Genomic DNA, 13,648 nt, shown 5'->3' with positions numbered 1-13,648 from the left:
TCCTGAGTGGACACTATGATTTCACAGAAGTGTGATTGACTTGGAGTTACATTGTGTTGTTCAAGTGTTCCCTTTATTTTTTTGAGCAGTATATTTGTAATCTATTCATGCTTAACTCTCTTTCTGTGTAATTCTCCAAAAGGTCAAAATTCCGCTTTTAAAATTGTTTTTAAATTTCGTGCAGCTTACTATTAGGACTCAAAATAATTATGATCCACCTCGGCATTTTTAAACTTCCAAACAGTCAAGTCGTTTTCTGGAAAAATTAATAAATAAGTACAAAAAAACTCCATATTCAAAGATGTGATCATTATAAATATATGACTTCTCACCACCCGAGACACGACTGACACAACACACATTTTATTTTGATAACATTTAATTACAAAAAAGAAGGGGAAAAAAACAATAAATAAATAAACAGTTAAGTAAAACATTTGAGTACAAAATTTACAACAATAAAAGGTCAAGAGTTAAAAAAAACAAACAAAAAAACATACAATACAGGTACATAAAGGTGAATCTCAAGTGTTTTTCCAATCCATAGAATCTGCATCTAGTTTATATTAGCTGTGTGAATAATTCTCATGTTTTTTGTATAATATATGTTGGCACAGGTTGAGATCTTTCAGAGGATTTTTCTAAACACCGAAAAATAAAACACAAAAGCATCTACTTCAGCAATAGACCCACTTTCCAAACTGAGTGCAGCAGATAATATACTGAAATAAACACAAATGCTCAGTCTATTGCTGAACATTTCTATTTGTACACAAGGTCAGTGCTGTCATTCTCTACTTGCATAATAAAACAAAAAATACATCTTGAACTCCTGCAGTTTGTTCCAGTGGTTAAAAAGGACCTTATTTTTCCAATCTTCCATTGGCACTACGCAGGTGCAGCCCAGCAAAAGGTCCCCCTGCAGCAGAGCTTCACTGCTCTCACACATTAGCAAAAAAGGCTATTCTATTTTTATTTTTCCCAAGGTTACTTTGGTTAAAAAAAATCTGGCAAACATGCACAATTGGGTACTAGGATATCTATGCTTAGAAAAAAAGAACAAATAGGGACTTGCTCATTCCATTCTCATTGTTTATTCAGTTACTTTAAGAGACATTAAGATTTGAAAGCAATAAAATCCACTTGGCAATTGATTTTCCTGCCCCAGAGGTGAAAAAAGTGGTCACAATTTCCCGGACAACCCAACGGACCTTGTGCAGTTGTATTTCAAAGAGCGGGCCGGGCACTTTCATAGCTTTGGCTCAATGGGACGATGTGTCGATGAATGCAACGGCGGTGCAGCAGATGGTGTCTGAGGGGCCAGGACCTGGAAAAGGCCAGTCAGAGGAACAAGTAATTTTTACTTATAATTTATACTTTTACTTATACTTTATACTTTTACATTTCAGAGTTTATTTATTTAATGAATTAATATGTTTGTTCATTTATTTTTATTTATTTTTTAATTGTATTTTTACATTGTCACTTCCTTGTCTCATCTCATCTTATCTTATCTCACCTCATGAGATGATGAAATAATTTTCAAATGAATTTGGTTGGTCACACATTTTGAGATTGAAAGTCTGTGATTCCAGATTAATATTATGTATATATGATGAGATGAGATGTACTTTTATGATCCCATGATTGGGAAATTATTTCGTAGCAGAAGCAAGATGTACAAGGACAAGGCGGTGACAAGCTAAAAATACGAGTAAAAAATAAATAAACTCTGAAGTGTAAAAGTATCAAGCATAATCTAAATCTTCTTCTTTTTCTTTCGGCTTTTCCCGTCAGGGGTCACCACAGCGAGTCAACTTTACAGCGAGTCTAACCCTATTCTCTGTATCTTCCTCTCTCACACCAACTACCTTCATATCCTCTCACTACGTCCATAAATCTTCTCTTTGGTCTTCCTCGAGACCTCTTGTCTGGCAGCTCCAATTCCAGCATCCGTCTACCAATATATTCACTATCTCTTCTCTGTACATGACTGAACCATCTCAGTCTGGCTTCTCTGACCTTCTCTCCAAAACATCGAACATGTGCCGTCCCTCTGATAGACTCATTCCTAATCCTATCCATCCTGATCACTCCCGAAGAGAACCTCAACATCTTCATCTCTGCAACCTCTAGTTCTGCCTGCTGTCTTTTGGTCATTGTAACAGTTTCTAGTCCAAACATCATCGCTGGTCTCACCACTGTCTTGGACACCTTTCCTTTTATTCTGGCTGAAAGTCTTCTATCACATGGTACCCCTGACACTTTTCTCCACCCATTCCAACCTGCTTGGACCCGTCTCTTCACCTCTTTTCCGCACTCTCCGTTGCTCTGGACTGTTGACCCTAAGTACCTGAAATCCTCCTGCTTCTTGATCTCCACTCCCTGTGGAATGGCATCTGTCAATACATTCCCCTCTCTGTCCTTAATCACCCGGACCTGTTTTACATCCTTTCCATCTTTATCTCTCTGTTTCGCCAACCTGTATAGATCATTCTCACCCTTCTTACTATCCAACCGAGCATACAAGTCATCATAAGCCCTTTGTTTTGTCTTTGCTACCTCTATCTTTACCTTTCGCCGCATCTCCCTGAACTCCTGTCTGTTCTCTTCAGTCCTCTCAGTATCCCACTTCTTCTTCGCTAACCTCTTTCTCTGTATACACTCCTGCACTTCCTCATTCCACCACCAAGTCTCCTTATCTACTTTCCTTCCAGATGACACACCAAGTACTCTTCTACCTGTCTCCCTGATAACACTAGCTGTTGTTGTCCAATCATCTGGAAGCTCCACCTGCTTCTAATCTAATCTAATCTAAAAAGCATAATCTATATATATATATATATATATATATATATATATATATATATGTCTCTCCCTATTTACCAATAACCAATATAAAGGAATAAATAATGACCAAAGTGGCAAAGTGGCGCAGCAACTGATTTATTGTATAGGGCTATGGGATGATGTATGTATGCATTGATAGAATTTATTCTATAATATCATATAATATTATATTATAATATTATAATATTGTAGTACATTATATAATGTATTATATAATTTATTATATAATCTGAATTAAAAGTGGTTTCAAACATATATATATTCAAAATGGGTATATATATATATTTTTTAGGTATATATATAGCTACATGAAATGTATTGACAATTTAGAATATAAAGACAAGACATTAGTTTATTATTTAAATATAAATATATATACATATACACATATATATGTATGTGTATATGTATATATATATATATATATATATATATATATATATATACACAAACACACACACACACACACACATACATATATATATATGTGTGTATTATAGATTATATTTTATAATTCTACTCATACTACTTATGCTATACCTATACTATTTTATACCTTATACTTTACACTGCACTTTATTCATTTAATTGTATCTTTAGCTGGCTTGTCACTGTTTTATCCTTGTATGTCTTGTTGCTGCTGCTGCTAAACAATTTCCCAAGCATGGGATCATTAAAGTTTATCTCATCTTATCTCTCATCTCATCTCATCTATTGGGCTGGAGCGCAGGCGATGGAGGTTCCTCAGTGTAGTTGGATATCTGTTCCTATATGTGCAGCAGTATTACATTAAATTCATTAACATTCAAATAATCTACATTTGAGAAAAATAACATTTGAAACGTGGAATATTCAACAAAAACTTAACGATACCTATCACAGTTTGGCATCGGCTGCAGGTGTATGAATGGTTTTTGAGACGGCGGCACCGTTGCCACCCCCTGGTGCTAGCACCTGGAGCTGCACCTGGTAAAAGCTGTCGGCCTGCAGGCCGCGGATGGTCACCAACCGCTGGGACTGGGACGGGAGAAGAAACACACACACAGTCCATTATGATCTTTAAAATGGTCATACATTTGTCAGTTTATGTTCAAGTCCTCCGATGGAAGAGGTAAAAAAGGTTCGATTTCATTGTACAACCTCTGATTCTGTACTTATACGTGGGTGGTGACTTGTGTAACTGCAGCAGAGGGAAGCCGTGTTGATGATGGCTAATCCACAAACGCAGTGTTTCCCAACCACTGCCCCATGGGACAATAGTGTGCTATAGAAAATTGCACTTTCACCTGATTGGTCTGAAACTTATTGATTGAACACAAAATTAAAATTACAATTTAAATCTATACATTTTTTTACATTTTATTTAAACTTTAAAATCAATCATATAAATGTACCGACACTCTTTTGTATGTAATCATCCATACAAAATTAAACAAGGGGGAAAAATAAGGAGTTATTAAATTCAAATTGATAAAAACTGATTAAAATAGTGAAAGAAAGTAGTTTGGTGGGCCGGATAAAAAAGCAAAATGGGCCCGATGTGGCCTGCAGGCCGTAAAATGCCCAGGTCTGCGCTAGATGAACGTGTCGATCTACCTGCTGCTGTTCAAACAGCAGACGAATAAGTGATGCTTTGAATGACACAGCGGCAGTGATACGATACGCCATTGATAAATATTTGAAAAGAAAAAGTACTCAATCAGGAGAACATTCTGACCCAAATGAAGGCTCAAGTATGAGTAGTGGTCAGACAAAAGTAAAAAAGGTGATCTCAAGACAATACGATGAAAGTTATATTGCGTTTGGATTTGCTTTTACTGGGGAACCGACCAAGTTGACTCCATTCTTCATTGTGTGCGGGGAAAAGTTGGTCCCAAGCAAACTTAAATGCCATCTCCAAACTAAACACTCATCACTTCAAGATAAGAACACAGTCTGTTTTGTTCTTCTGCATAAACTAGTGCTTCTCAATTATATGAGAAGGAAGAAGAAAGCATTTTGCCCCCCCACTCTTAACCACAACTATAAATGGTATAATTTGTCTAAAATTGTTATATTTACAACTCTGCATAACACTGTATCCTTATTAACATTAAAGAAAAGAAAAAAAGAAATAAATATAGATCACTTTGCAACAAAGAATAACTTTACTGACATAATTTTTTGGTCCGTGACAGAAAAGATTATAAAAAGTGCATCAATTTGCCTGAAATGTAAAAAAAAATAATTCCTTATTTAAGCAATAAACATTTTTTGATCGACTGAACCACTTGATACTGAAAAATAAAATCTATAAATAAAAATAGTAATACATTCAAATTGATCAACATTAATTCAGGAGCACAGTGTATAAAACACTGTGACCTACAAACAAAAATGAACAAACAATTTGTGGCGTTTTTTCGTTTTGTTTTATCGAAATGAGGTAGTCAGGATTTATGGCTGCAAGTGAGGATTAATGGCTACTTTTTGCAGTGCGCAACTTTTCGAAGCGGGTTTGAAGCATGATAATGAAACTCTCAGCTCACACTAAACAAACTAGTCTTTCCTCGCCTCCCACCGTAGTCACAGTGAATCCAAGCACTCCATACGCGTCGACATATTTCCTCATCTTAGCTTTCGGGCGACTTTCGTTTGTCTCATAATCGCCGTCTCCCACCGCCTTTCTTACCAACCCTGTTAAATATTTTTCCATTGTGTCTCTTGAGGGTTTATTCACTGCAATTCTTATCTCCTGCTCTGTGCTGTGTGCATGCTTGGTGCGAAAAAAAAACAACCTACACCATAGAGCTAATACTCTGCACACTGACAATGAGAGTGCCACTGTCACCTACTGTGGATGCGCAATTGCACTTTATTCTAATACAGCAAAAATAAGCATGTTTCCCGTGGGTCAACCCACCCCCAGGTATTGCAATGGCGTAAGCGGACTGAGAAACAGGCATCATTATTGAAGAAAACCACTAAGATGAGCAAGAAAGCCCTGAAAGCTAGCAACAAAGTTGCTGAACTCATTGCCAAATCCAAATAGACATGATCTATCTGCCTGCAAAATCATCGTAGAAGAAATGCTCTGCCCGAGAGCAGTTAAGTAATAGCTCAAGACTACAGTTTCATTCTCTTTCATTACAAATGTTTTTGACATTAATTTGGTGGTGTAAAAGCATGTAAAATATGTGCCATGGGTCAGAAAAGGGTGAGAAATACTGCTCTAACGGTCCAAAAGTAGACTTGTGAATTGTCCCTCACCGGGGCGATTGTCTGGGTCTGAGAGATGAGCGTGTCGTCCCGGCCCTCCGTCCCCATCATCACCTCAGACTGCAGCGTCCAGGTGAACTGGAAGCCCTCCAGGGGCGGTGGGTCCAGTGCGTGCCGGGAGATCCCCCAGTGGAAGACGGCCAGCAGGGTGCCGTTGATGCGCTGGAAATCTGTGGTCAGACGCTCTGGACGGAGTACCACCTTTCTGCCAGGTGGGTGGCGCTCTAAGGCAAAGAAAGAGCACAAAACGTCTCGAGATGGCCTATCCGATGAGTCAGCTTGAAAAATGAATAATAATAACAAACGACCAGTTCATTTTTTATATTTCTGATGTCTATACGTGCACGTGTTTAGTGTTTGGGGTTGAAGACACGTCCCGACATGGCTTTTAAAGAAGCATTCAATGGGTTAATGATTCACAGCAGACGCCAATGTTAAAGGTCAGCAAGGATCAAAACACAGATGAGGGCATATTAAGTGGGTAGAACTTAAGTGGAGGGAAAAGTCCCAGGACGTTGCCGTTGGTGAAGACTGATTTTGGACAATTTTAATTTCAGCACTAGCGTCGTATGGGATCCTATGAATCTGATGACAGGACAACACTGAAATGTTTTCCCTGGTCAGACGGAGCAGGAAAAAGAATTATGCTGAAACATATGTATGTGTGTGTGTGTGACTAAATTCCCCCACCTTCCGTGTTACAGGGCAAGGCTTTGCCTCCTTGGACTCTGACGGAGGAGCAGGTCGGGGTTGTTACCCAGGCGACTGCCTCTGACCCGGGGTTGCTCTTTACAGCCACGGCGATCCGATACTTACAGGCGAACAGCAGGTCTGTGACGGTATGGTGGGTTCCCTGCAAAATCCAAATCCAGTCACTTACAGCTGTTTGCAGGGATGCTGCAGAGCAGCCTGTGACAAAGCTATTTAAAATATACATATTACCTCTCTTTTTCTTTGGGAGCCTCTCTAATATGATCATCTTGTTATTTCAGCTTTAAATAAACACTGGTTCAAAGCTAGGCGCTTGGCGCCACCCCGGGCTGGCAGCGCCGTTGAGGGAGGGATGGCGTAATTGTTTGAAAGGCCCGAACCTCAATGGATAAAAATCACTTTCCGTGATCTCAACAAATTGCACATGGCACATTGATACTTATCAGAGCACTGAGTCTGTGATCATTTAAGACTAGGGGTCACCTTGGGAGCTGCAGTGATGAGGGGCCGGGGGCCAGGGTTGTTTGCGTGGGCTGCTTTGCTGCTTCTGTGTGTTGGGGCCTGCTCTCAGCATTTTGTTTTTAGTAAATATTGTAAACCTGGACGAGGGATAATTTTGATGTATCTGCGAGGGTTTCCTCAGGCTTCTGCAATCAAATTTTTGAATGTGAGTTCAAAGATATATTTTTATTATATGTGTATGTGTGTGTGTGTGTGTGTGTGTGTGTCTGTGTGTGTGAGGGAGTGAATTTATGTCCATGTATGGGGTCCTTTGATCGAACGTTAACTGGTCCTGGTAGAGAATGATTGAATAAATAAGTAAATATTTTTAAATTGATAAAGTAAAAATATTTATAAATATTTATATATTTTTCTAAATTAACAGGCCGATGCCTTTAAAATTTTAATACATTTTGCCCAGGATAAATCGCATGAAGAAGCAACTAATTCCATTCCATTTCACCTTAAATATGATATTTTTCGATTATTTGTAATTTTAGTCAAAGTTTTTAAAAAACATATTTGGCTTCAACCCTAACTGCTGGTTCTTTGTGTCTGTCAAAAAGTGAAGGGATAACGTTAATTAAGGCTCCCCTCCATATGGCTTTACAGATATAAATGCAAACATATATATTCTATATATTATAAACCCAAACTATATAAACCCAAAACATCCCCAGACGTTGCCCCAGTGTGACATTTTAGCCCATTTATTCAGCCTTTTGTTTCCATGCAACTCAGTTTAAACAGCGTTTTAATGCTGGACTTGAGATATGGCAGACGCACACCCATCACAAGCCAACGCTGTTTTGACCTGTTGAACTTGTTGTTTATAAAAGACGCTTGGCTGCTTCTAAAATCCAGCACAGGAACGATGGGGAATATGATATTTGGAAGGGGCGGAGGGGGGTCCAATGGCAGGGAGACAAAGTTGTGAGAGCATTCCAGAATAATCAGTGTTATGGTGATGAAACCGAATCTGCCTCTTACAAACACACACACACACAAACACTCAAAACACACTGAATCATATAAGAAATCAAGCAGTGCAGATATACCTGCACAGTTGTTGTTCTCTCTGCACCAGTATCATTAGAGCTGCAAGAATGTGGATGCCACCGCAAGACATATGGGACAGGGTGTCGCTGTCTGGCTGGAATGAAGCAAAGCACAAGAGAGGTGTCCAACATACGTAAGCGGGTATGTGCAAGACTGAGGCAAATGTCAAAATCATGTTTGCATGCCCTCATTCTGGTGAAAGCCAAAAGTGATCTCAGGTTGACTTGATATCTGCAAATCTCTTTGAATGCTGGGTTGCTTGCTGTCCAACGTCCAAAGGCTACATGGGAGAGGGTTTGTGCTGGAGTCTTATTCCAGTGGGGGGGAGGGGGTTGATCCTTCGCTGAGAGGTTACCGGTAGGAGGGGGGCCTAGCATCCTGTGCATACTGGTTGTGTTTCTCTTTATGATGTGTGAATGAGAGGATGAATGGTTTCATGTCTCTCTATGATATGTGAATGAATGAATGGTTGCATGTCTCTACATGACGTATGATTGAGGGAGTGAATGCTATTTGTCTCAGTGTGACGTGTGAATGAGACTGAAATGGTTGCATGTTTCTAGAGGATGTGAATGAAAGAGTGAATGGATGTATGCGTTCATCTGACGTGAGAATGAGAGGGTGAATGGCTGTATGTCTCTAAATAATGTTGGAATGAGAGAGGTAATAGTTGTATGTCTCTAGTTAGTTGTAGGACGTGTGAATGAATGAGTGAATGTTCGTAATTCTCTATATAACTTGAATGAATGAGTGAATGGTTGTACATTTCTCTATGTGGCCTTGTGACTGGTCCAGCGTGAACACTTCCTCTCAGCCACAGCAGGGATAGACTGCAAAGTAACCGGTGCAGATAATGCGAAGATGAATAGCCATTATACTATTTTTAAAAAGTAGCATGGATGGAAGCAGTAAAGAGGCAAAAATCAAATCATTCCTGTTCTGGTGGCAGCAGGAGCTGGAGCGCCTCTCCTCCCTTATGGAGCCCAGTTTGTTCATAAAGCTCAGCGTCCTGAAAGGTGTCCCTGTCGGGTTCAGCATCCCAAATCCAATAACACCGCTTAACAAAAGTAGTCTTTTCAAAAGTACTTTTCTAATGCAGAATTAAATGGTGGGATTGCTGCCGTGCCTCCAGCCACTAATATAAAGGTAAATAAGATTTCTTCTTCAGCCGAAAGTCTGTTATTTCCTGATTAATGGTGGTGTTTCAGCAAGCGATGCCTATGCAGATCAATGTGCTTCCATCTGACGAAACGCCGCCGCTGTTCTATTTCAAATTATTTCAGTCGGAATGTATGGCTTCGCTCCATATGCTTAAACAGACTTCATTAAACTCCAACATTTTATATTTTCTCCTTCGCTTATAGGGGTCGGGGGGACTCACCGTGGTTCATCCATCTCCAGAAGACTTTGACCTGCAGCTGATCATTATGGTAATGAGGGACTGCAGCCTCCAAACGCAGGTCACCAGGGGCTACAGGGTTAAAGGGGGACTCGGCGTGAGGGAGGGACGGGGAAAGGGGGAGCGAAGACGTGGAGGTGGATGAAAGAGACGGAGATGAGGGAAGGGAGGATGAAGAGGACGACAAGGGCAACTCATTGGAGAAGTCTTCTGCTTGGCAGAGGCATGTGGGGAGAAGAAGGAGACAAGAAAGCTGATTGACATTAAACCCTTTCCTAATCTGCAACAGGTTTCAATGCGTTGATTAGCACCTAGAACGTCATAAAAGCAGCAATGAACGAGTGTTCTAATGGTTTTATCTGCTTCATCCAACCACCCTGACCCTCATTAGACTGTATCAGCTTCATGCTGAGGCCTACAGCGTGTTTGGTATGTAGTTGGTACCTGAGGTGCAGCTGGTTTACCAAGCAACTATAAATACATCTGTTGTGTGGAAGAAAAATAACATTATCACTTTCCAAACGTGTTAATCTCAAGACCTACGGGCCAAATGTGGCCCGGGAGAACATCTTAAAAGATCTGATTGTCAAACGCTTGAATTGACCATAAACTACATTTGCCATAATTCATGCTGGTCATGTTACCCGCGAATTGACGGCATACCGACATTAGACTGCAGTGTATCCACATCGATGCGTTTTTCAACAAGTGGAATTCAGAAATGCAAATCATCCCTTAATGTCCAGGAAGAGAAAAGTTAATGCAGAGGAAAAGCGGTTTCAAGAAAGATGAAAATGCATTTGTAACATTTTGCATTTGCACTGTGCACTGTGGACAGCAAAGTAAGAATTTAATTGTACAGGGAAACACATTTCCACACTGTACATATGACAATAAACACTTCGAATCTTGAATCTCGAATGGGTGATAAATTCAGAGTTATTCATCAATAAGGCAGTGCATCTTATTTATTTTCTGTTACGCCCCCCCCAGGAAAAAGACAACATTTCGCATCGCCCCCCACTCTCCGCCGCTATAACTATAACATACTATAAATATTATCATTTGTCTATAAAATTGTTATATGTACACCTCTGCACAGCTTTGTATCCTTATTAATGTCAAAGAAAAGAAAAAGAAAAAAACAATAGCGGGGAGGTAGAGAACAGGGTAGAAACAACGTCATAACAAGCAGCAGACGGCGCATTGATTGGTCCGTCTCAGTGATGCAGATTGTCTTCTACCCTGACCAAAATAATGCGCCCCCTAGGTGAAAATTCTTGAATTGCACTCAATTTAAAAAATGAAATTCTTGTCTTTTATGCATTTTTTCACTTTCAAATTATCCCGTGGGCCTTATCGAACCTCCTTGCAGGCCGACTGCGGCCCACGGGTCGTATGCAAAACTTCTTTGTGCACACCTGCCATTACCTTTATGGGTGATTGTGATGAGGACGATCTGAGACCTCGGGCTCTTCAGTCTCTTCTGACCCCAGTAGGCTACAGTCTGGACAGACAGGGAGTAGGTAGTGGCTGGCAGCAGACCCTGAATCCACAGCTCGCACTGTGCCTAAGTGCACAACAGCAAAACAAGACAAAAATAACATGTTATGAACATGTCTATAACTGGATCTTGTTGTCTAAACGCTAAAACGTCACCATCCACAAAGTAATTGTCATTGCATTTCTGCATCTCTTACCCTGGCAGGAGTAAAAATTAATTACACATCATCTATCATAAAAACATGGTGAAAAATAAAGATACAACTGTATGGAATAAAAGGCAGAGTATTGGACTTGGGGTGAAAAAACAATCCCTCGACTAACAGGAATACTTTTATCTTTATTGTTCCCTGTTCTTGTTGGGTTGATCAGTCCAGTCATTGGATTTCAAATGTTAATTTCCAGGAAAACCTGATATGGCTTTTACGTCTTATTGAAAACCGGCCTCTTCCTGACCTCATTTGATTGGCTTTTAAACCCGTAAAACCCCCTCTCAATGGCCTTTTTTTAATGAAACCTCTGAATATTGCTGATGAAACCAGATCCTAAATTCATCTGTTGTGCAGGAGATTCTTTGGCCAGTTTGCTGATGCAAATGCAATCAGTGCTGGGGTCCTATAGCAGCCGCACTGTACTATTAACTGTTCATAGGAAGCAGGCACAAGGCAAGAAAAACAGTGGCCCCCGAAGTCCCTGCCAATAACGTTCCCTGTCATCAGAACTCTGCTAATCATCAGCGTAATGAGATGTGTGCGCCCCTCCGCCTCCCTGTGATTGACAGCCTGGACCTGCATTGCATTAGCCTACCCTTTGACTGACAGCTCATTAGTCAGTCAAGTCTCCATGTCTGCACCGAACTGGACTAGTCACAACAAAGAGATGCTTAGATGATAACAGCCCCACGTGCGGTTCTGTGCGTGTGAGTGCATGTGTGTGTATGTGACTGAATTGTACTTTTTGTAAGTCGCTTTGGATAAAAGTGTCTGCCAAATGACTGTAATGTAATGTAATGTGATGTGTGTACTCCCGCGACAGGAAGGGATGTAAAAGAAAAACAACTTAAAGGCAGTTTCTTGATCACCAAAGTTTTTCCACGGCAAGCCAGATAGACAAACCATATGGCCGCATGTGTGCATGCATGAATGTATTTGTCATATGTGACAGGGGTTGAATGGTTGCATGTTTCTAAAGGACGTCCGAATGAATGAATTGTTTCATTTCTCTACATGATGTGTGAATGAGAGGGTGTGCCTCTTAATGATGTGTGACTGAGAGAGCAAATAGTTACATGTCTCTAGAGGATGAGAATGAATCAGTGAATGGTTGTATATATCTATATGATGTATGGATGAATGAGTGAATAGCGGCATCTCTGTATATGACGTGCAAATGAGTGACTGGTTGCATATATCTATATGACGTATGAATGAGAGGGTATGCCTCTAAATGATGTGTGAATGAGAGATCTAATAGTTGCATGTCTCTACATGATGAGTGAATGAGGGAGCGAATGTTATTTTCTCAATTGTGACATGTGGATGAGAGGGTGAACGGTTGCATGTCTCTAGAGGATGTGAATGAATGAGTAAATGTATATATTTATATAACATGTAGATTGAATGAGTGAATGATTGTATGTGTCTACATGCCATGTGAATGAGGGATTGAATACTATTCATCTCAGTGTGACATGTGAATGAGAAGGTGAATGGTTGCATATTTCCAGAGGATGTGAATGAATAAGTGAATGGTTGTATATATCTATATGACATATGAATGAGAGGGTGAATGGTTGTATGCCTCTAAAAAAATTGGGAATGAGAGAGCTAATAGTTGCATATCTCTAGAGACCATGTGCATGAATGAGTGAATGTTTGTAATTTTCTATATATAACGCTCATTAGTCAGTCAAGCCTCCATCCCTGCGTCGACCTGCGTCTTTGTTAGTCACAACAAAGAGATGCTCAGGGGATAACAAGCCTATGTGCCATTCTGTATGTATGTGTGTGTGTGTGTGTGTGTGTGTGTGTGCTCCTGCGACAGGAAGGGACGTAAAAGAATAACAACTTAAGAGCAGTTTTTGAGTCACCAAAGTTTTTCCACGGCATGCCTGATCGACAAACCATATGGCTGCATGTATTTGTGCGTGCATGTATGATGAAAAAGGCCTGGATCCTTTTTTATTTTGGTTCATGTCAGTAGATATTACATAGAATGTAATATACAAGCAAGCGGTGGATATTTATAACTACTGATTCATCGAGAGATTTTGTTGTTTGAGGCACTTCTGCTTATCCCCCCCTCCTTTCTCGGGGATCCTGCAGGCAGCGTAGCGCCATGAGCACAACTGGGTTTATAATCAATGCA

General features: G+C 40.1%; 1 protein-coding gene across 2 annotated transcripts in view; it reads right to left on the bottom strand.

Annotated features, from left to right (window-relative positions):
* Positions 1 to 276: 276 nt before the first annotated feature.
* anos1b (anosmin 1b) overlaps positions 277 to 13,648 on the bottom strand; it is a 71,964-nt gene continuing 58,592 nt past the window's right edge. Inside the window, exons 9-15 of one of the 2 annotated variants that reach the window (XM_086161773.1) lie at positions 11,210 to 11,348; positions 9,761 to 9,988; positions 8,379 to 8,473; positions 6,799 to 6,961; positions 6,100 to 6,332; positions 3,724 to 3,867; positions 277 to 1,327 (exon numbers count right to left, since the gene is read on the bottom strand). In XM_086161773.1, coding sequence (XP_086017899.1) covers positions 3,727 to 3,867; positions 6,100 to 6,332; positions 6,799 to 6,961; positions 8,379 to 8,473; positions 9,761 to 9,988; positions 11,210 to 11,348 — 999 coding nt within the window. In that variant the 3' untranslated portion in view covers positions 277 to 1,327; positions 3,724 to 3,726. The remainder of the gene's footprint in view (positions 1,328 to 3,723; positions 3,868 to 6,099; positions 6,333 to 6,798; positions 6,962 to 8,378; positions 8,474 to 9,760; positions 9,989 to 11,209; positions 11,349 to 13,648) is intronic. The other variant, XM_086161774.1, reaches the window with a different exon arrangement.

The sequence above is a fragment of the Fistularia commersonii genome, chromosome 16, assembly GCF_037954325.1.
Source record: "Fistularia commersonii isolate RoL2024-O1a breed Wild chromosome 16, RoL_Fcom_v1.0, whole genome shotgun sequence".
Classification (NCBI taxonomy): domain Eukaryota; kingdom Metazoa; phylum Chordata; class Actinopteri; order Syngnathiformes; family Fistulariidae; genus Fistularia; species Fistularia commersonii.
The sequence above is the reverse complement of the archived record's forward strand: the minus strand, read 5'-3'. Positions and strand labels throughout refer to the sequence as shown.